Source organism: Rutilus rutilus (assembly GCF_951802725.1).
Source record: "Rutilus rutilus genome assembly, chromosome: 13".
NCBI lineage: Eukaryota > Metazoa > Chordata > Actinopteri > Cypriniformes > Leuciscidae > Rutilus > Rutilus rutilus.
In genome coordinates this window covers 285139-308041 of record NC_140218.1, presented here as the reverse complement: position 1 = coordinate 308041, position 22903 = coordinate 285139, and the positions used below count along the sequence as shown (strand labels likewise).

Sequence of the window (22903 nt, the reverse complement as noted above, 5' to 3'; positions counted from 1 at the left end):
AAGCTTTATGCATGCGGTCGTGCGCTTGAGTGCAGCTATATTACGTAAACGCCCTGTATATAGCCTAAGTAATTAAATTAATATAAAGGGGCGATTTGTCCACGAATGGCTTAAATGAACAACTACTAGTCGACTAGAGCGGAGCGGAATATTCAGAAATGCGCTCTCCGCTCACGTGCTCTGATCGGAACAAACCCGAACCTCACTGTCTGCTGAACTTGCGCAGAAACATCAAAATAGACATAACCAGCTTTTTAAAATTGTTTTTAAAACTAAATATTTAGACTATTTTAGCACAAATTATGAGCTTATTGTCGATTTTTTTTTTTTATAATTTCTGCCAAAATTAGAATATATTAAGTTTTTGTTTGTTTGTTTTTTTGAAGAAAATTTTTGGATGGGCCTGAAAAGGATTTTTGGATGGCCCTGACGGGCTTAGGCCCACCCATAACGCCGTGCCTGGCGCAAACAAAAAACCTCTTACAATTACTCCTCTGTTTATTATGTTAGTTTTGGTTGTACTGCCAGTGTTTCTTGATCATAATTAAATGGTTGAATTCTAAGCACTGGGCCTTGTTTGTATTTGTGGTTGTTTGTAATGTTCAATTTTTCATTTTACCTACGTGGTGTGGTGGTAATTGTCTTACTGTTGTGGTCCACCACTTGAAGGAATGAAAACACTGTAGTGTTGGCTGTCTCAATGTGTGTGTATGCCAGTTCACCGTAGTTGCGTATGGCCATGTATGGCACTAAATACATTTTTAGTGAGGGGGGGTGGGGGGGGCCTCACACAAAGAGCAGCCTAGGGGCCCCTGACCACCTTAATCCGCCCCTGAGTATGATACAGAAGTAACTAAATAAACAGAAACGAAGCTAAGGTAAAAGTATACTTTCATTAATGTACTGTCATTAGAATGGCTTGCCAAAAAAAATAAGTTGATTCATTGTAGGGCTGGATATTAGCAGAAATTTTATGATTCCATTCAATTTTAATTCACATGCTTTCGATTCTATTTCCAATTCGTTTTTATATTGATTATTTTAATGTAAATCAGGTGTAATACATGTAAGATTTTCTAAAACTTTCTCTCTATTGTTAATTTTTCTAACATAATGAGTTTAGCTTCGTTTGATCTGAGGTGCCACATTAGAGAGTGATAAAATGCTTTTAAAATGAATTTGAAATCAGACTGTTTTTTGATCAAAAGTAACAAGCCTCAAAAACCTCACAACTATTTATGTGTAAAATGTTGTATTTATTGATATAGACTACAGCCTGACAATAATGTACTGTATTTAAAGCATAAATAAATAAATATAAATAAATATATATATATATAATGCATACTAATGTTGTCTGGAATGTTTTGTTGTCAACATGTTAAAAATGAAGAGAATAAAACCTGAGCAGGATGCAAAAGAACACATATTGTCGGGCAAAGACAAAGCCTTCATTGAGGGACGACAAATCAACACATACAAAGGTAAGTTGTGCACCATAAGGTAATTTGACTCAGACTGCAGGCAAATCAAATCATAAAGTAGCCTAAGCATGCACTTGTAAGCAGGGCCGGTTCTAGACATTTGGAGGCCCTAGGCAAAATTCATGTTGGAGGCCCCCCACCCCCAATAAAAAACACTTGGAACAAATATGATTCCTAACCTTTTTATTTTACAACATTTAATTTTAAATTTAGTATATTTTTACTTACACAGTACATAAGTTTGGACAAATTACTATTTTTAATGTTTTTGAAAGAAGTCTCTTATGCTCATCAAGCCTGGATTTATTTGATCAAAAATACAGAAAAATAATATAGTGAAATAATATTACAATTTAAAATAATGGTTTTCTATTTTACTATACTTTAAAATATATTTCTGTGATGCAAAGCTGAATTTAGTGTCACGTGATCCTTCAGAAAACTTTATAATATTCTGATTTATTATCAAATGTTAGAAATGGTGCTTAATATTTATTTTATAACATGTGATGCTTTTTTTCAGGATTTTTTTGATTATTAAAAAGTTGTTTTCAAAAAGTCTTCACTATCACTTTTATATATTTAACACATGCTCGCTGAATATTCCTGTTTTTTTTTCTGTATTTTTGATCAAATAAATGCAGGCTTGTAGAGAATAATAAGAAACTTCTTTCAAAAACATTAAAAATAGTAATGGGTCCAGACTTTTTACTGGTAGCCTACTACATCAAACTTTATCTAAGGTAATCTCTTTTTTGTTTAATGAAGATGTTATTGTTCTTGTTGTTATTTTGCTGTTTTATTCAGTTTATTCACAGTTCCAGAATACCACTTCAGTAGATGAACATGAACGTGCTTTTATAATTGTTTTCATAGCTGCGTTATGGGCAGGATGTTTCCCTCCCATTTAATCAATATTGACTGCAGATATTGTCATATTATTGATATCAGTAATATGATATTATGTATTGCATTGCTACCTTAAAAATGCTATACACAAATCAAGTGGAAGAGAAAGATACGATCGCTACTGAGCAGGAAAAAAATTCTAAACTAATATTCGTATAGGCTATGATGTCAGGGTATTATCTAATCATCAGCATCAGAATATAGAAGATAGACCCATATGAGATCCTTTATTTGAAACATTTAAAAATGTTGCAGTGTGTTGGTTTTTTAACTTTGAATACAAACGTCTTGTCTTTTACTTTTGTAGCTTTTTTACTAGTCAGCTCCCAACGCGATGTTATTCATTGTACGCGCAAATTCAAAGCGTCGCGTCTGGGCACGTTAATGACGCTCGCGCTCTTTTAAACTTGTAGACTAACAAAGCGGTGAATGATTTTTCCAGAAATGACGCTGATCTACAGTAGCCCACAAGTTTATATTTAAAATACATTGCAATCACTCCAAAATCGATGACCTGCATTACGAGCTGTGCTTCTTTGCGTGCCTATTCAGGCTTTTGCTTCGCACTCGCAGCACCTGATGGATGCGTTCGTTGACCGCCGCTGACGTCCCCTCGGACTTAACTGGCTGGCGCCTCTATACAGTCATGGGCTGGCGTTAATGTGACGTAATGTAACAGTCTATGGTTAAGATAAACATCGTCACTATTTTTAGTTAATTAATAAATTTTGAAATAAATTGTAGATAGGACATTTGTACCTTTTTTTTTTTTTTTTTTTTGTCCCTCTGTCTGGGCCCCATCCCGCCAATCGGGCCCTAGGCATGTGCCTAGTTTGCCTTTGCGTTAATCCGGCTCTGCTTGTAAGAATGGAAAGTAGGCCTATTGCTGGCTGTCTGGACATGATCTTTCACATTAACACATTTTACCCTTGGGTCAGCCGCTCATATTCATAAAGGTTAAGAGATAAAAAAAAAACTTTACGCCATTTTTTAAAATTTATTATTTTAAAATAAATACTTAAAATGATGTATAAAGAGAATAGTGTAACCAAATTCAACTAGTAGGCTTTATCACAGTGAAAACCAATGCTTGATTTTAATATTTTTTTTCACTTCCTGCACCTCATATTACATCACACAGTTTTACAGGATTTAACTCTTTAAAAGGATAAGTTGGTTCGCTGTGTAACATATAGGTGCACTTGGGTTCATGTTTTATTTTTATAATATATTATTTTCCCCTTTTAGGGAGAGGTGTGTTTGCACTTGAGCACATTGAACCATCCACCTTTGTTGTTGAATACCGTGGGATTCTCTCTCAAAGTAAACATGTTAAAGATGTTCAAGGCAACTACTTGTTTGACTTCACATGGAATGGAACACGGTATTGGTAAGCTGGCTGTTTCTTTTTTGGTTTATTTATTTTTGGTTCATATTCAGAGCAAACTAGTTGCATGTCATTCTAATAAAAACAGTTATGATTGTGATGATTAATATTATTACTATTATTATTACAATAGCAGATTTGCTAGGGTTCTTACAACATTAGGAACTTATTAGTTTGTGATAATCAGTAACATGGTTATTGTTCAACTGGGGTATTTTTTACCTTAAGTGGATCATCTGACCTATTAAATTGTTAGGAAGTTAACTGTCACAATGTGTATTAGAATATAGTTTAGGTTCGGTTAGAACCTTATGTTTCAGTGTGTGTCTTATTTTTCAAGTTTCTTACTGCACTATTTTTCTCACAGCATAGATGCAACAAAAGAGGATTCTTCACTTGGACGACTGGTGAATGATGATGACAGAAATCCAAATTGCAAAGTCAAGACAATCATTGTTGACGGAAGGCCACACCTGTGTCTGTTTAGTATAAGACATATCTTTCCAGATGAAGAGGTCACATACAACTATGGGGATTCCTCTTGGCCTTGGCGTTTAAGGGTGAGTCTCTTAAAGACTGTATCACTGAAAGTCAACCATGTTCTGCATTTCATGAATTTTAGTTTTTTATATGATGCAGATTATTAAAAAAAATCTGCATTTCTGCTTTGTGCATGACGTAGCCATGAAAGTGACACTAGATATTTTAGACTTTGGTTGATACTAGAATTAGTCGTGGTGGCCAATTGGCAAACACCCTTGCCTCAGTGTTGTACCTGTCTTTCTCACAATTACAGGAATTGTGTGACGAGACATCAGTGGCTGTGACTGAATGCAGTCTGAATCTTTCCTCATCAGTGAAAGAGAAAGTGAGTGAGCGCATGTGCCTTCATTTGTTTTTTTCTCTTTGACACAGGCAATGTTAAGTGTAGGTTGGTTGGACATCATACTAGACTGGTTGACGTGGACTGTCGTCTTAAATACGCTGTTGTGACGTCTCAGATTCGAGTTAAATGTACCTTGCCCTGTTCATTCATTTTCATAACTGGTGTGTTGGGGGATGGGCATGACACTGACCTGAAATGTAAGGACAGTTCTCCACTACGAGGACCGTCATGTCAGGGTTAGGGTTTGAGGAAAAGATGTTGCTAGGGCTGGGCGATATGACGAAATATATCGTCTGGACGATAGAAAATGTCTATCGTTTTATATAAGGCTATGCCACGTTTACGCCACGATAAGGCGTTTTACGGCAGAATTAACCTCACGGCATGCCCATGCACGCTGCAATACATAAACAAACATGGAGGAAGACGGTAGTAGACGCGGTTCAGACCAGGGTAAGTTAATTCTCAACTAGATGACCAGCCAACCCAACCTGTTAGTAGCTCCACAACAGCGCGCATCTGTGCATTCATTCATTCACACACACACACACACACACACTCACACACACACACACACACACACACACACACACACACACACACACACACAGAGAGAAACGCGATTCATATTTAAACAGTCTTTTTGCGTGTACAGACACTATTGCGATTAGGACAAAGCAAATGTAGAACTGACCTATTCCTCAACCGGATCCGTTGCTCCTCGCAATCAAAACGAGGTGAACCTGAAAATGAACATATCCAACTGATTGTGGGTGTTCACAGGTTTGCGTGGATCGCCTCAGATTATTTGCATTTGAATAGCGCGCGCTCTCCGTAATTAAGATCAAAGACAACAGAATATTTTGAATCTCTTTTGCACTTATAAGAAAAAAAACCTATCGCGCCGGCGCGACTGTCGAACCCAGGGGGTTAAAAAATAGATTTTCGCCAAAAATCCTCTTTGGCTCCGCGGCTGCCATGGTAAACAACGTTAGCCTACCGGTGACTGAAGTCTCACGTCACGTGCGAGTCAAGAGCGAAGTGATTGACATGACCAGGCTACCGTAGCTATGGCTTGGATTCGTTAGCAAACATTGCCCCCCTGTGGTATTTGCATGTTACTATCACAAGCATAATGTTGTGGCCTGCCCAGAAAAACGTTGGTTCTAATAATTATTTACCTCCACCAACAGCGAGACCGGCCAATGTTAGAGACCCGGCCGGTAATGGAATACAGGCCAATATTAGAGGATTCACGGTAGACTATTCATGAACTGAATTAACAGAAAAATTGCTATATCGTTATGTATATCGTTATCGGGATATCAAATGAGCTATATCGGGAAATGCAATTTTGGTCATATCGCCCAGCCCTAGATGTTGCTTTGGGTATGTGTCAGCTTCTTTATTGTGGATAAGCTGTAGACCCAATATGCACACTTTTCAATCTGGATATGCTTTGTGACTTTCAGTCACAGAGACGTAAACAGTTAAGGCCCATTCACACCACACTCTGGAATGAAAGTTGTGCTATGTCTAACATATGAAGTTGATTTAATAAATCCTTTTTGTTATAGTGCCACCATGAAGTTCACAGTGCTGTTATCTCCAGTTTGGATTCTTGTGAAGATTGCAGTGGACCTGTGTCAAGTCGAAAATGGCTTGGCCTATCATGCAAATGTCAGTATCTGCATCACTCATAAATATGTTTGTATGTGTGTTCATTGTTGTATTGAAAACAAAATGGCCTTCTATTAAACGTTTTTTGTGCAGTTTTATTCAAATCATTATTATTTCAAAGGCATACCTATTGTTTTCGGCATTTTAAAATGAGCAGTAATCTGGTAAAAAAACTAAAAGAAGCATGCTTATTTTTATATTGTTTCAGTATGTTCAAGATCATGGCACAACCTGCTTCCTGAAGAATATGACACTGGTATGTTAATTTCTTTCTTCACCTTCTTTTATATAAAAAATTTCAAGTTTGTTCCATCAAAACTGTGCTGGACTGTAAGCAGGGTACATTATTTTTTTAATAAGTTTTGTTATTATTGTTTTTTTTGTTAGTTTTGTTGTTATTGTTTTTTTGTTAGTTTTGTTATTATTGTTTTGTTGTTGTTTTTTTTGTTTGTTTTTTTAGCCAGATTTGAAGAATCTTGCTATGATGAAGAGTATTCTCCTTGCGCTGATAAAAACACTGAAGAATCTTCCTCTGATGACTTCATCCCGGACTCTAGACAAAATAGCGATAGTGATGATAGTGTATCTATCAATATATGCAATCCACCATATTATAAGGCCACACCAGCTTTTTCAGAGTCTTCTATGAGAGCAAAGAGTGTGCCACCACAACCCCTTCCCTGTTCTTCCACTGATCAAGAAATGGTCAGATCAAGTTCTGCTCAAGACCTCATATGTGATGATCATACTACAACACGCAATCCTGAGATGCTTCAGAGTTTTAAGAAAACACCAGCAGTGTCTTCTTATGAACGGTCAGAGACTGACAATGTGCCAAACCCCCCACCAAAAAAAATTCTACCCACAAAAACTACTGTTATGTCTGCAAAAAACCTCAGTCTAAAATTGCCCGCCACCTTAAAAAGCATCAAGACAGTGCCGCATTCTTGCTCCCTAAACACTCCCAGGACAGAAAAAGGTTACTTGAGAAATTATGAAACAGAGGCAACTATGAACATAATCAAGAGGTTATGGAAAGTAAAAGTGGACCACTGAAAGTTAGAAGGCGGCCAGGAAGAACAGAAACTGAATTGAGTACCAAAACATATGTTCACTGTGTATACTGTAAAGGCCTGTTTGTTCGCAAGGAGCTGTGGCGTCATACACGGAGATGCCCTTCAAAGATGTTTTCAGAGTCTGAAGCAACTGGTAAGGCCAAAGTCTTAGTTTTGGCTGATATTGCAGAGTCAACATTCTCCCAGGCAATATCTCCAGAGGTGTGGAAGATTTTGGGAAACATGAAGAGAGATGACATTTCATCTGTGGTTCGAAATGATTTCCTCATACTGCAGTTGAGTCAGTGTCTTTACAACAAGAATGGAAGTGATCCAACAAAATCCGAATACATCAGACAGAAGGTTCGGGAAATGGGCAGACTCTTGCTCAGCTTAAGAAAAAAATACTCCATATTTAGTTTCGAAGATGCTGTGAAGCCAAACAATTTTTACAAATTCATTGAGGCTGTGAAAGATGTTGCTGGCTACGATGAAAAGAGCCACTCCTGTAAGACACCAAGCCTTGCGCTGAAGTTAGGACACTCGCTCAACAAGATCGGTGACATCATTCTCTGCAGGGCTATCGCAGCAGAGGATGATGGTATGACAAAAGCAGCAGAGCGATTCAAACGACTGTGCTCAAGTGAATGGGCAGAACATGTCTCCCATGCTGCTCTTGCTACTTTGAGCAAATCAAAGTTCAACAAACCATCAACTATACTGTTCACACATGATGTGCAGCTTCTCCACCAGCATCTAGAGAAAAAATCAGCTGATGCTTTTGAAAGCCTAAAAAATCATGAGTCTTCACAAACATATGCAGAAACTCGCCAAAGTGACACTTGCACAAGTAATAATGTTTAATAGACGTCGTGCAGGAGAGGTTCAAAAATGACGCTTGAGTGTTTCAGGAAAAGAGACCAGACTGAGCTCCATGATGATATCGCCGTCAGTCTCTCTCCATTTGAGCAAAAAATGTCCAAGCATTTCAGCAGAGTGGAAATAATGGGCAAGAAAGTTTGTTAACAATTTTGTTAAACCCTGAACTTGTCAGTGCAATGAAACTTCTTGTGGACAAGAGAGATGCATGTGAAGTAGACAGGGACAACCCCTTCCTATTTGGAAGACCAAAGTGCTCACCCACCAGCTTCTTCAGAGGACAGGACTGCATCAGGCTTTTTGCAAGTCAGTGTGGTGCAAAGCACCCAGAACATCTCCGGTCTACACAGCTCCGTAAGCAGGTGGCAACAATGTCCCAGGTTCTTAATCTTAAGGATAATAAGCTTGATCAACTAGCCAACTTTTTGGGCCACGACATTCGGGTCCATAGAGACTAATTGCAAAAATGTCAAAGCTGCTCTTGGCAATGGAGAAAGGAACTCTTGTCAATTTCCAAGGAAAGTCTCTAGATGAAATTGAGATCAAAGGTATGTGCATTATTCTATATGATAATAGTAATGTTACGGTATAGTAACAGGGCAATTCTAAATTACATGTAGAGAAAAACTTTGAAGCTAATTAGGTTACTCAGAAAAGATGTGTTTGAGGTGAATGAGATTTTTTTTTTTTTTTTTGAGTACCTCTCATTTCTTTAGATAAAGGAAGTTGAAGAATTGTATATGTGCACTAATGCAGGTGTGTGGGGATGTTTTTCATATGTTTTTCTATAGATGAAATTGATCTGGATTTAGATGAGGAAAAAGGAAGCGATGACGACAATGAAGAGTCTGAGCCTGTCTCTGGAGTAAGAGGTATGTAATGAATTTAATTCCAGTGAGCATCAGTGGTATAGTGTATTCACTACTTCAGGTTTCTGATTATCAGAAACCAAGTATTTGGGTTGTCAAGTTTAAGTATGGTTTCATTTTCTAAATGTAGGAAGCAAAGAAGGGATGGAGTTGACCCAGGATGAGACAAAGTTCCAACGGTATGTTATAATGTATATTTATATATTTACCAGGGCTTAAAAAAAAATCCAACCCTACATTTCTGTTCATGCGTTCCTTGTACAACATTATCGTTCCCGAGAATGGCTTGAATAGAGACAATACTGGTTAACCCTCTGGGGTCTAAGGTGTTTTGGGGGTCCTTGAGATGTTCTGACATGCCCTGACATTTGTGCTTTTTTCAGTTGCTTATAAACATATTAATGGCAAAAAAAATTACACACTATTTAGCACAAACAGGGCTACCATAATATGTGAGTAACAAGAATGTACATGTCTGCATTTTTGAGAGAATAATGTTTATGCATGGTTATTGAAAAAACTAAAAACTAAAGTTTCTGAAATAAGGCCATAAAACACATTCTAAATATGTGCCAATAAGACTTTTGTCTAATGGATGTCATCACCTAGTGTTTTTTCTTCAAAATGATGTGAAAATCACCCTGCCTTATCATTCACATAACACAATACATTGATTTGAATTTTGCAAAGCACTTTCTGTTTGGAAAGGCAATATGCGGAGTGGGCGTCAACGATCATGCATATTTAGTGGTTCACACCTGAGACAATGGGGCCTGCATACTTAATTAGCCATTCATTCAGGTGAGTCACTGAGCCACAAGAATGCAAGAGCAACAGTTGGAAGCATCTCAATTCTTTTTTTATTTTTCCACATATTGTGCTTGCAATTTGGCCTATAATAACCAAGGAAAACATGTCTAGTAATTGTGCAGTTAATTCTCATACTGTATTTTCAATTTTGGAATATTTATCCTCTCCCCAAATTTGTCACTAATAAAACACAATAAAAATTATTTAAAGAAAAGGCTTATATTTACCTTTTAATAGTTTGTTTACATCTACCTTGCAAATATATTTTTTTATTAAAAAGGTTACAATTACAACAACAATTCAAGTGTAATCTTTCTTTGTAAAAACTAAAGTATACATTTTATCATACATTTTTCAAAGTTAATGATTTCATTATTTGATTACTTTATTTTTGACAAAACATACTATATTTAACATGAGCAAATATTGGCAAACAAAAGCTTATTTGAGGTGACAGATATTTTACAGTAAAAATGTATAATCTATCCAAAACTAATCAACGACATGTTGTCTTTCATATATCTGTAACATAGGTCTTTCATTTTTATTATAAGAAATATAAATGTTAATTTGCAGTTTAATACGTTGCTTATACAAATACATTTTATTTCAACATATTTCTGTCGATTTTTACTCAATTCAGTATAGCAATACAGTTTGCTAAAACATCATCATTGATTCACACAGAGACGCAATTTAAATTTAAAGTGTCTTTTTGCGAGCTGTGATAAACAGCGCGCATCTCTGCGGCTGCCATTCATTCATTCACAGAAACGCGATTAACTTGAGAAGGAAAAAAAAACTTACTACATATTCGGATCCTCTCTCCTGCAATACCCGCACTCGGAGGTAGATTTTCCATTATTATTATTCCTCACAGCGCCGCCAGATGGTGTAAACACGTAGGCTACAATGATATGATTAAACGTGTGTTTTCTCGAGCTGATAGCCTATGGGGGCGTTCACAGGTTTGCTTGGATTGCCTCAGTAATTTGCATTTGAATAGCACGCGCTCTCCGTGGGCGGGGTCACATTACATTTGAATTAGCTCGACTGGAATCGCTCTCTCTTAATACAGATTTCACAAGATGAGAATATTTGTTTTTTATATAAATTACCTAATTTAAAAGAAGATAATTCAAGCTTCATGCCTGTGTGTCTGTATGCCTGTTTGACTGAGTATTCGCTGAGTTAGTTCATTTTCGGACGCGTTTCAGAATGGTCTTCACTGACAGAGAGAAGGCAGAACTCGCATCACGTTTATTTTTCTTTATTTGGCGAAAAGCACAACACTTTGTTTTTAATAACTAACACTTTGTTAATAACTAATTCCAGTAAATGTATTTGGGTTGTCAAGTTTAAATATGGTTTCATTTTCTAAATGTAGGAAGCAAAGAAGGGATGGAGTTGACCCAGGACGGGACAAAGTTCCAACGGTATGTTATGTATATTTATATATTAACCAGGGCTTAAAAAAATAATAAAAAAAATCCAACCTTACATTTGTTCAACGGCTTGATTAGAAACCATACTGGTTAATAACTAATACCAGAAATTGAATTGAACTTGATGCTAAGAGCTTGTGAATAAACCTCATAACTCAGTGCATCCTCAAACTGTCGACAAAACCTCATACGGTATCTCCACCTACTCAGTCGTTAGTGAGGTGCGCACGCTTTGGAGACTGTCTTGTTTTCAATGCAAGGTTTAGTAAGGAACTGGGATCTGTTCTTCGTACGCCGCAAACTCAGTTAGTGGGATTTGATTGTGGATGATTTGGCATGATCTTGGATTGTTTGGTTCTTCAGTGCTCGTCCTGGACTTGCTGTCATAGTGTTGCTATAGTGGTCCGTAACTTAAACCTGCTCAGAAGCTTATTTCATGTAAACCGAATTAGATTGCATCTTTTTAAGTGGGGTTGATACTTAAAATATGTCCCAACCACTGCTACTTTATTAGTTCCTTTCTGAAACTGGGGCAATAGTAAAATAAAATAATAATAATGATATAAAAATTTATTTGAAAATGCGTTAAACGCCTGTGTACGAATCAGAAGTATACTTTGCAAGGCTTTGCGTTAGACTGTGGTAAAAAAAAAAAGTATACTTCCGGCTTTAGTCTGGTGTTGGTTGGCTAGTCATAGCCAATGCAAACTCTGCATAGCACTTTAATAATCTTTAATAAGATTTTGGCCAAATGTATTAAACAAAAAACAAACCAAGCACCCAAAACACAAAACATCGTACATCTATTTGAGCTTGATTGACACATGAAGTGTCTGGCCATACATTACATACATGCAATTTTAGCTGGTTTCAAAACACCTGGATATTATCTGCCATGGTGACATTTCCTCAGACAAACTTCTGAAATCCAAAAGCTAATGCCAGCATATTGACATGGCGACTAACCTATCTTGACTTGACAGCTGAGCATTTGCATTTCACTCACTATGTGTCAGCGTCAGCATAGGCCATACTATTTGAATTCATGATTGACTGACAAATTAAAACATTAAACAGAACAAAAAATAAATAAAAATAATATATATATATTAGTGGTGGGCCGTTATCGGCGTTAACGTGCTGCGTTAGCGCGAGACTCTTATCGTGTGATTAAAAAAAATATCGCCGTTAATCTATTCTCCAAGTTGGGTTGGGAGCTGCTCTATACTACACAAGCTATGATGACGCAATCTACCCGCGGCCGTGAGGTAAACCCGGCTGCAACGCATCATTCGTCATCATTTTAAGTAAACACGGCTGAAAGTGGAAGCTGGTGAAAAAGATCGGTTCAACATCCATTATTTGGACTTGGTTCGGATTTAAGTGTATGGGGTAACAGTTCGGTAAGTTAACACACGACTAATCCGTTCTACCACCTCAAATTCAAAACGAGACATGATATCACTGAATACCAGCGCGCGCGTATTATTCCCAATCATATATCTTAGTGGTGTAGCACATACTCTCTTGTCTGCGCCCGATTTTAACTTTGACTACAGAGCAGAGTCAGCTTGTTTACTCACGTACCTTCTACAGAGGTTTGTCAATATTTGTCTCCTGAATCTTGTCTGCCTGTCTCTCTTCCTGTCTGTCTGTCTGTCTGTCTGTCTGCCTGTCTCTCTTCCTGTCTCTCTGTCTGTCTGTCTGTCTTTCTTCCTGTCTCTCTTCCTGTCTGTCTTTCTTTCTGTCTCTCTTCCTGTCTGTCTGTCTGTCTGTCTCTCTTCCTGTCTGCCGGTCTCTCTTCCTGTCTGTCTGTCTGTCTGTCTGTCTGTCTGTCTGTCTGTCTGTCTGTCTGTCTGTCTGTCTGTCTGTCTGTCTTTCTTCCTGTCTCTCTTCCTGTCTGCCTGTCTCTCTTCCTGTCTGTCTGTCTGTCTGTCTGTCTATCTTTCTTCCTGTCTCTCTTCCTGTCTGCCTGTCTCTCTTCCTGTCTGCCTGTCTCTCTTCCTGTCTGCCTGTCTCTCTTCCTGTCTGCCTGTCTGTCTGTCTGTCTTTCTTCCTGTCTCTCTTCCTGTCTGTCTGAAACCTGCAGAAACCCTGTCTGTGTTTTGTTTCTGTTTCTCAGGGTCTTCATCTGCTCTGTAGTCAGTTAAGGGCAGAGTCAGCTTGTGTTTACTCACGTACCTTCTACAGAGGTTTGTCAATATTTGTCTATTGAATCTTGTCTGCCTGTCTCTCTTCCTGTCTCTCTGTCTGTCTGTCTGTCTTTCTTCCTGTCTCTCTTCCTGTCTGTCTTTCTTTCTGTCTCTCTTCCTGTCTGTCTGTCTGTCTGTCTCTCTTCCTGTCTGCCGGTCTCTCTTCCTGTCTGTCTGTCTGTCTGTCTGTCTGTCTGTCTGTCTGTCTGTCTGTCTGTCTGTCTGTCTGTCTTTCTTCCTGTCTCTCTTCCTGTCTGCCTGTCTCTCTTCCTGTCTGTCTGTCTGTCTGTCTGTCTATCTTTCTTCCTGTCTCTCTTCCTGTCTGCCTGTCTCTCTTCCTGTCTGCCTGTCTCTCTTCCTGTCTGCCTGTCTCTCTTCCTGTCTGCCTGTCTGTCTGTCTGTCTTTCTTCCTGTCTCTCTTCCTGTCTGTCTGAAACCTGCAGAAACCCTGTCTGTGTTTTGTTTCTGTTTCTCAGGGTCTTCATCTGCTCTGTAGTCAGTTAAGGGCAGAGTCAGCTTGTGTTTACTCACGTACCTTCTACAGAGGTTTGTCAATATTTGTCTCCTGAATCTTGTCTGCCTGTCTCTCTTCCTGTCTTTCTGTCTCTCTTCCTGTCTGTCTGCCTGTCTTTCTTCCTGTCTCTCTTCCTGTCTGTCTGTCTACCTGTCTCTCATCCTGTCTGCCTGTCTCTCTTCTTGTCTGTCTGCCTGTCTTTCTTCCTGTCTCTCTTCCTGTCTGCCTGTCTCTCTTCCTGTCTGTCTGTCTGTCTTTTTTCCTGTCTGTCTGTCTTTCTTCCTGTCTGTCTGCCTGTCTTTCTTCCTGTCTCTCTTCCTGTCTGTCTATCTGTCTCTCTTCCTGTCTGTCTGTCTGTCTCTCTTCCGGTCTCTCTTCCTGTCTGCCTTCCTGTCTGCCTGTCTCTCTTCCTGTCTGCCTGTCTCTCTTCCTGTCTGTCTATCTGTCTCTCTTCCTGTCTGTCTGTCTGTCTCTCTTCCTGTCTCTCTTCCTGTCTCTCTTTCTGTCTGTCTGTCTGTCTCTCTTCCTGTCTGCCTGTCTCTCTTACTGTCTTTCTTCCTGTCTCTCTTCCTGTCTGCCTGTCTCTCTTCTTGTCTGTCTGTCTGTCTGTCTGTCTGTCTGTCTCTCTTCCTGTCTATCTGTCTTCTTCCTGTCTGTCTGCCTGTCTGTAATTTATTGAACTCTAGCAATAATTTATTAAACATTACATTGTTATAAGTTTGTTCTGTGTTTTGTTTCTGTTTCTCAGGGTCTTCATCAGCCCTTAACTTTGACTACAGAGCAGAGTCAGCTTGTGTTTACTCACGTACCTTCTACAGAGGTTTGTCAATATTTGTCTCGTGAATATTGTCTGCCTGTCTCTCTTCCTGTCTGCCTGTCTCTCTTCCTGTCTGTCTGCCTGTCTCTCTTCCTGTCTGCCTGTCTTTCTTCCTGTCTCTCTTCCTGTCTGTCTGTCTGTCTGTCTTTCTTCCTGTCTGTCTGTCTGTCTTTCTTCCTGTCTGTCTGTCTGTCTGTCTTTCTTCCTGTCTGTCTGTCTTTCTTCCTGTCTCTCTTCCTGTCTGCCTGTCTCTCTTCCTGTCTGTCTGTCTGTCTGTCTCTCTTCCTGTCTGTCTGTCTGTCTCTCTTCCTGTCTGCCTGTCTTTCTTCCTGTCTCTCTTCCTGTCTGTCTGTCTGTCTTTCTTCCTGTCTGTCTGTCTGTCTGTCTTTCTTCCTGTCTGTCTGTCTTTCTTCCTGTCTGTCTGTCTGTCTGTCTTTCTTCCTGTCTCTCTGCCTGTCTCTCTTCCTGTCTGTCTGTCTGTCTTTCTTCCTGTCTGTCTGCCTGCCTGTCTGCCTGCCTGTCTCTTTTCCTGTCTGTCTTTCTTCCTGTCTGTCTGTCTGTCTGTCTGTCTTTCTTCCTGTCTCTCTGCCTGTCTTTCTTCCTGTCTCTCTGCCTGTCTTTCTTCCTGTCTCTCTGCCTGTCTTTCTTCCTGTCTCTCTTCCTGTCTGTCTGTCTGTCTTTTTTCCTGTCTGTCTGTCTGTCTGTCTGTCTGTCTGTCTTTCTTCCTGTCTTTCTTCCTGTCTGTCTGCCTGTCTCTCTTCCTGTCTCTCTTCCTGTCTCTCTTTCTGTCTGTCTGCCTGTCTCTCTTCCTGTCTGCCTGTCTCTCTTCCTGTCTGTCTGCCTGTCTCTCTTCCTGTCTGCCTGTCTTTCTTCCTGTCTCTCTTCCTGTCTGTCTGTCTGTCTGTCTTTCTTCCTGTCTGTCTGTCTGTCTTTCTTCCTGTCTGTCTGTCTGTCTGTCTTTCTTCCTGTCTGTCTGTCTTTCTTCCTGTCTCTCTTCCTGTCTGCCTGTCTCTCTTCCTGTCTGTCTGTCTGTCTGTCTCTCTTCCTGTCTGTCTGTCTGTCTCTCTTCCTGTCTGCCTGTCTTTCTTCCTGTCTCTCTTCCTGTCTGTCTGTCTGTCTTTCTTCCTGTCTGTCTGTCTGTCTGTCTTTCTTCCTGTCTGTCTGTCTTTCTTCCTGTCTGTCTGTCTGTCTGTCTTTCTTCCTGTCTCTCTGCCTGTCTCTCTTCCTGTCTGTCTGTCTGTCTTTCTTCCTGTCTGTCTGCCTGCCTGTCTGCCTGCCTGTCTCTTTTCCTGTCTGTCTTTCTTCCTGTCTGTCTGTCTGTCTGTCTGTCTTTCTTCCTGTCTCTCTGCCTGTCTTTCTTCCTGTCTCTCTGCCTGTCTTTCTTCCTGTCTCTCTGCCTGTCTTTCTTCCTGTCTCTCTTCCTGTCTGTCTGTCTGTCTTTTTTCCTGTCTGTCTGTCTGTCTGTCTGTCTGTCTGTCTTTCTTCCTGTCTTTCTTCCTGTCTGTCTGCCTGTCTTTCTTCCTGTCTGTCTGCCTGTCTTTCTTCCTGTCTCTCTGTCTTTCTTCCTGTCTGTCTGTCTGTCTTTCTTCCTGTCTGTCTGTCTGTCTTTCTTCCTGTCTGTCTGTCTGTCTTTCTTCCTGTCTGTCTGTCTGTCTGTCTTTCTTCCTGTCTGTCTGTCTGTCTTTCTTCCTGTCTGTCTGCCTGTCTCTCTTCCTGTCTGTCTGTCTGTCTCTCTTCCTGTCTTTCTTCCTGTCTCTCTTCCTGTCTTTCTTCCTGTCTCTCTTCCTGTCTGTCTGTCTGTCTGTCTGTCTTTCTTCCTGTCTGTCTGCCTGTCTCTCTTTCTGTCTGTCTGCCTGCCTGTCTCTCTTCCTGTCTTTCTTCCTGTCTCTCTTCCTGTCTTTCTTCCTGTCTCTCTTCCTGTCTTTCTTCCTGTCTCTCTTCCTGTCTGTCTGTCTGTCTGTCTGTCTGTCTTTCTTCCTGTCTGTCTGCCTGTCTCTCTTTCTGTCTGTCTGCCTGTCTCTCTTCCTGTCTCTCTTCCTGTCTGCCTTTCTCTCTTCCTGTCTGTCTGTCTGTCTGCCTGTCTCTGGGACATTGGGCTGGGACAGTGGGCGCCCACCGTCTCAATCATCAGCCCAAGGAGTCTGGCCACAGGGAAGTCGCGTCAAACCCAAGGCAGGTATCGGCTAAACCCTTGGGTGGGCGATGCGTCCAGGTTCCTTTCGGCAACCACCTGAGGGTTGTTGCAGCTCACTGCGGCTGATTCCTTAGTGCGGCGGTTAAGACATTGGGCGCCCACTGTCCTGACTGTTGCCCCAGGGAGTCGGTCTGCTGGGAGTTGGACACCCCCCAGGGAGTGAGGGGGTGTCGTGACGACTCCGGTCGCCACGGCTCCCTGTGGACTCAGTCCTCCTTCTTTCCTTTTCCCATTTCTTTCCGAGCCATATCAAGATCAGATGGTGGACCTGCACCTAGACACGACCGCAGCGCATGTAGTCAGCTGGATCCGGGCCGTATCCAGATCAGATGGAGGACCAGCACCTGTCCCAGAGGTGTCAGCAGAGCGATGAAATCAACATTGATTCCATGTGAGAATATTAGATATAATGTTTGATTACGACATTAAGTGAGTCCTGATGTTACCTAATTCCAATAGAGTTCAGAATGTCTGTAAATTCCAATGGTGGCCTGTACACAGTAGCCAGCACAAGTCTTAAATGGAATTTTGCACTTACACCAGATAGAGGTCTAGATTCAAATATAATGCTTTTGATGGTGCGTTATGCAACACTGAGTAATACTGAAGTTAGTACTATAAATTACAGCAACACCTCCTTCGTTTCCTATTAGCCGAAGCTCGTGTTTATAACCGTGATCTTTGTCGTTTTTTTATCCCCGCGTTCCATGTTTTTAAATGACAAACCTCTTTGTTTGTTCTCCTGTGATTAACCCTTTAGGCGCCAGAGGTTTTTTCCTAAAATGTTCGATTTTGACATCTTAATTTCAAAAGGCTATATCTTAAAAGTGATAAAAGATAGAGACTTCCTGTAAATTAGATAAATATTAAGGATGACCCAAAGTTTATGTAGGGATTACATTTTCCCATCTAATTTGCATATGACGTCATATAGTGGCGGCCATCTTGGATAATAGAATTTTCTATTGAAAAGTCACGTTTAAATGATAAAATGCAGCACTTCTTTCCCCCAAAAATGTCCCTCACCTTCTGTATGCTATATTGCACAATACTGAATGCTCAGGTAAATAGTAAGTAGTGAACAAACTGTGTAAATCATTACTAATAAATGGTAGAAACAAATTGATTGCATGTAGCGGTTGGCCTTTTGCTGTAGAGATTTTCCATTTACTACATACAGTAGGCACTCTGATTCCATCTATGGGGCAAATATATATTATTCATATGACACACAAACACAAGTAGACAAGACTTGTTTAGTTCAAAAGCTCACTCGCCACGGCAAGCCACAGATCATGAGTGAGATGACGAGACAAGACGAGAGACAATGTTAGTATTTTTTTAGGTTGTTGTTATTTTAGCTGACAAAGACTCACACATCACAAGGACATGAACACACAAAAAAGAACACATATTGTACACTACTAAATGGTCAGGGAAATAGATAGTAAATCAACAGTGTAAATCATTACTAATAAATGGCAGACAAAAAAAAAAAAAAAAAAAAGAAGAATTTATGTTGCAGGGCTTTTGCTGTAGAGATAATGACTCCCTATCCATCCAGGTAACATTTCTTGTAGTGTTTCATGGTGTGGTCTTGCGATAGACTATGCATAATAGCCCCTCTGCCCCGTGTCACACCGCCTCTGCTCTTGCTACGAGCAGCGCGGGCGCGGCCAGATCTGCCTCGCGCGCGCGCCGAGTGTGCACAGCTCGGACTACTGTCATTGTCATTGCGACTCCCCACCCTGCCTCCACGTTGCCCCCTAACTGTCCTATGAATACTTCGACCTCGTCTAACATACCCAGTGGGATTAGACAAAGCCTCCACCACAATACTGTCGCCGCGATTGCGGAGAGGCACGCGGTCACCATGGCAAGCGCGGTAACAAATCTCCAGCATCGTTCCCCACAACACTAACACGCCTGCTAACTTCGCGATGAACACTCCGACCCCGGGAAACATTGTTCCCACCACTGACATTGGGCAAAGGACCATATATATTGGGCAAAGGATTCACCGTTTGTGCTTGGTGTAGGGCTATACTTTCACTTTCAGAATCACCGTCATTTTCTGAAGGCAGATAACGTTATTCCCCTTCAGAATCAGGGTCCGCGAATAGAACACCCAACACTTCATTGCGGGTAAGCTTTATTGATGCCATTAGATAATAATAATAATAATAATCTAATGCAAATACTCGCTGACGTTGACCATATTGCTCTGATAAAACGGCTCATTCGCACACTAGCTCCGCTTTTGTTCGCACTTGTTCAATGCGCTCTAGCTCGAAGATTTTGTATAGAAACATGATGTTTTTTTGAGTCGGGGATGAAGTATGACATGTCTGCCAACTAGTGGAGGGGAGGTCGAACGAAATGTGACACCCTATTTGACAAAATCGGCCGTTTTATTCAGTGCCGCATCTTGTCGAGTAAACTCGACCGTGGCGCCTAGAGGGTTAATGTGAAAATAAAGTGACTAGAAAGATTTTAAGTGCTGATAACAGCTGTGTTCTTGAAGTAATTAAATAGATTCACGCCCCGATACAAGATCAAAGACGAGAGGGCGTGGTTTAAACTAAAACTACTGCGGCGCTTGTGAGTGGAGAAAAACGGAATAAAATGTACATGTGTAAAAGGAATAAATAGGGTTATACATGAAATGTGTCACTTAAATGAACAGATTAACAAAATGAAGAAAGAACTGTCACAAAAAGGAACCCAATTTCATAGTTGAACAGACATTACAAACGAGTTCACGGAGAGGAAACAGACGGCAGAAAGCGCGCCCCGTTATTCTTTATTTTACAAAGGCACAACGCTTTGTTTTTATTGTGTGCGTGTATTCAAGAGAAACTCTGATAGAAAGCTTAGAATGTCTACTTTTATATGAAGTCAATAAAATTGAAAAGGGGTTTTCATGTCTCTAAGGTCCTAAAAAACATGGAGATGGCAGAAAGTGCACCCTGTGCTTTTTCTTGATTTTCAAAACAACAGTGCAAAGCAGGTGGTTAGGTTAGCGTTGAATTGAGAATGCTGAGCATACTGACTTTGTCTTTTCTTGATCTATTTCAGAACTTCCTCCACCCCTTGGGGACGGTGCCACGACTTCCTGCAGACTGAGTCCTTGCGCCGACGGTTGGGACGGTGTCGTGATGTTCCCGGACGCCATGGTTCCCTGTGGACTCACTACTGTCCCTTGGACCCCCCAAGGGAGTGCTGAAGGAACCTGGGCGCAGAGCCACCCATGGGTCTTTCGTCGACACCCCCCCCCCCCCCCCCCCCCCCTGGGGTTTCCGCGACACTGCCTCTGGTCTGATTTCTTGGGCCGACGGCTGGGACAGTGGGCGCCCACCGTCTCAATCATCAGCCCAAGAAATCAGACCAGAGGCAGTTTCGCGGCAACCCCGGGGGGGGGGGGGGGGGGTGTCGACGAAAAACCAATGGGTGGCTCTGCGCCCAGGTTCCTTCAGCACTCCCTGGGGGGGTGTCCAACTCCCAGCAGACTGACTCCCTGGGGCAACGGGCAAGGCAGGGGGCGCCCAATGTCTTAGCCGTCGCACTAAGGCGTCAGCACGCAGTGAGCTGCACACCCCTCAGGGGGTTGCCGAAAGGAACCTGGACGCATCGCCCACCCAAGGGTTTAGCCAATACCTGCCTGGGTTTGACGCGACTTCCCTGCAGCCAGACTCCTTGGGCCAGGGACACCTGAGGGTTGTTGCAGCTCACTGCGGCTGATTCCTTAGTGCGGCGGTTAAGACATTGGGCGCCCACTGTCCTGACCGTTGCCCCAGGGAGTCGGTCTGCCGGGAGTTGGACACCCCCCAGGGAGTGAGGGGGTGTCCTGTCTGTCTGTCTGTCTCTCTTCCTGTCTGTCTTCTTCCTGTCTGTCTGTCTTCTTCCTGTCTGTCTGCCTGTCTGTAATTTATTGAACTCTAGCAATAATTTATTAAACATTACATTGTTTTAAGTTTGTTCTGTGTTTTGTTTCTGTTTCTCAGGGTCTTCATCTGCTCTGTAGTCAGTTAAGGGCAGAGTCAGCTTGTGTTTACTCACGTACCTTCTACTGAGGTTTGTCAATATTTGTCTCCTGAATATTGTCTGCCTGTCTCTCTTCCTGTCTGCCTGTCTCTCTTCCTGTCTGTCAGTCTGTCTGTCTCTCTTCCTGTCAGTCTGTCTGTCTCTCTTCCTGTCTTTCTGTCTGTCTGTCTGTCTGTCTCTCTTCCTGTCTGTCTGCCTGTCTCTCTTTCTTCCTGTCTGTCTGCCTGTCTTTCTTCCTGTCTCTCTTCCTGTCTCTCTTCCTGTCTGTCTTCCTGTCTGTCTGTCTGTCTGTCTGTCTCTCTTCCTGTCTGTCTGTCTGTCTCTCTTCCTGTCTGTCTGCCTGTCAGTAATTTATTGAACTCTAGCAATAATTTATTAAACATTACATTGTTTTAAGTTTGTTCTGTGTTTTGTTTCTGTTTCTCAGGGTCTTCATCTGCTCTGTAGTCAGTTAAGGGCAGAGTCAGCTTGTGTTTACTCACGTACCTTCTACAGAGGTTTGTCAATATTTGTCTATTGAATCTTGTCTGCCTGTCTCTCTTCCTGTCTGTCTGTCTGTCTTTCTTCCTGTCTGTCTGTCTGTCTGTCTGTCTGTCTGTCTCTCTTCCTGTCTGTCTGTCTCTCTGTCTGTCTGTCTGTCTTTCTTCCTGTCTGTCTGTCTGCCTGTCTTTCTTCCTGTCTGTCTGCCTGTCTTTCTTCCTGTCTGTCTGCCTGTCTTTCTTCCTGTCTGTCTGCCTGTCTGCCTGTCTCTCTTTCTTCCTGTCTCTCTTCCTGTCTGTCTATCTGTCTCTCTGTCTCTCTTCCTGTCTTTCTGTCTGTCTCTCTTCCTGTCTTTCTGTCTTCTTCCTGTCTGTCTGCCTGTCAGTAATTTATTGAACTCTAGCAATAATTTATTAAACATTACATTCTTTTAAGTTTGTTCTGTGTTTTGTTTCTGTTTCTCAGGGTCTTCATCTGCTCTGTAGTCAGTTAAGGGCAGAGTCAGCTTGTGTTTACTCACGTACCTTCTACAGAGGTTTGTCAATATTTGTCTCCTGAATCTTGTCTGCCTGTCTCTCTTCCTGTCTGTCTGTCTGTCTGTCTGTCTGTCTGTCTGTCTTTCTTTCTTCCTGTCTCTCTTCCTGTCTCTCTTCCTGTCTCTCTTCCTGTCTGCCTGTCTTTCTTCCTGTCTCTCTTCCTGTCTGTCTGTCTGTCTGTCTCTCTTCCTGTCTGTCTGTCTGTCTGTCTGTGTCTCTCTTCCTGTCTCTCTTCCTGTCTCTCTTCCTGTCTCTCTTCCTGTCTCTCTTCCTGTCTCTCTTTCTGTCTGTCTGTCTGTCTCTCTTCCTGTCTGTCTGCCTGTCTGTCTTTCTTCCTGTCTGTCTGCCTGTCTCTCTTCCTGTCTGTCTGTCTGTCTTTCTTCCTGTCTCTCTTCCTGTCTGCCTGTCTCTCTTCCTGTCTGTCTGTCTGTCTGTCTCTCTTCCTGTCTGTCTGTCTCTCTTCCTGTCTTCCTGTCTTTCTGTCTTCCTGTCTGTCTGCCTGTCTGTAATTTATTGAACTCTAGCAATAATTTATTAAACATTACATTGTTTTAAGTTTGTTCTGTGTTTTGTTTCTGTTTCTCAGGGTCTTCATCTGCTCTGTAGTCAGTTAAGGGCAGAGTCAGCTTGTGTTTACTCACGTACCTTCTACAGAGGTTTGTCAATATTTGTCTCCTGAATCTTGTCTGCCTGTCTCTCTTCCTGTCTGTCTGTCTGTCTGT

The 22903-nt window shown here is 41.4% G+C and overlaps 1 protein-coding gene across 1 annotated transcript; it reads left to right on the top strand.

The window, feature by feature from the left end:
* Positions 1–8485: 8485 nt before the first annotated feature.
* Positions 8486–13619, top strand: LOC311302367 (uncharacterized protein; the record flags this gene model as incomplete). Its single annotated transcript, XM_084428183.1, has 5 exons — positions 8486–8828; positions 9072–9152; positions 9280–9328; positions 11347–11395; positions 13527–13619. The coding sequence occupies exons 1-5, from the start codon at positions 8747–8749 to the stop codon at positions 13617–13619; spliced, it is 354 nt and encodes a 117-aa protein (XP_084284309.1). The 5' UTR covers positions 8486–8746.
* Positions 13620–22903: the final 9284 nt, after the last annotated feature.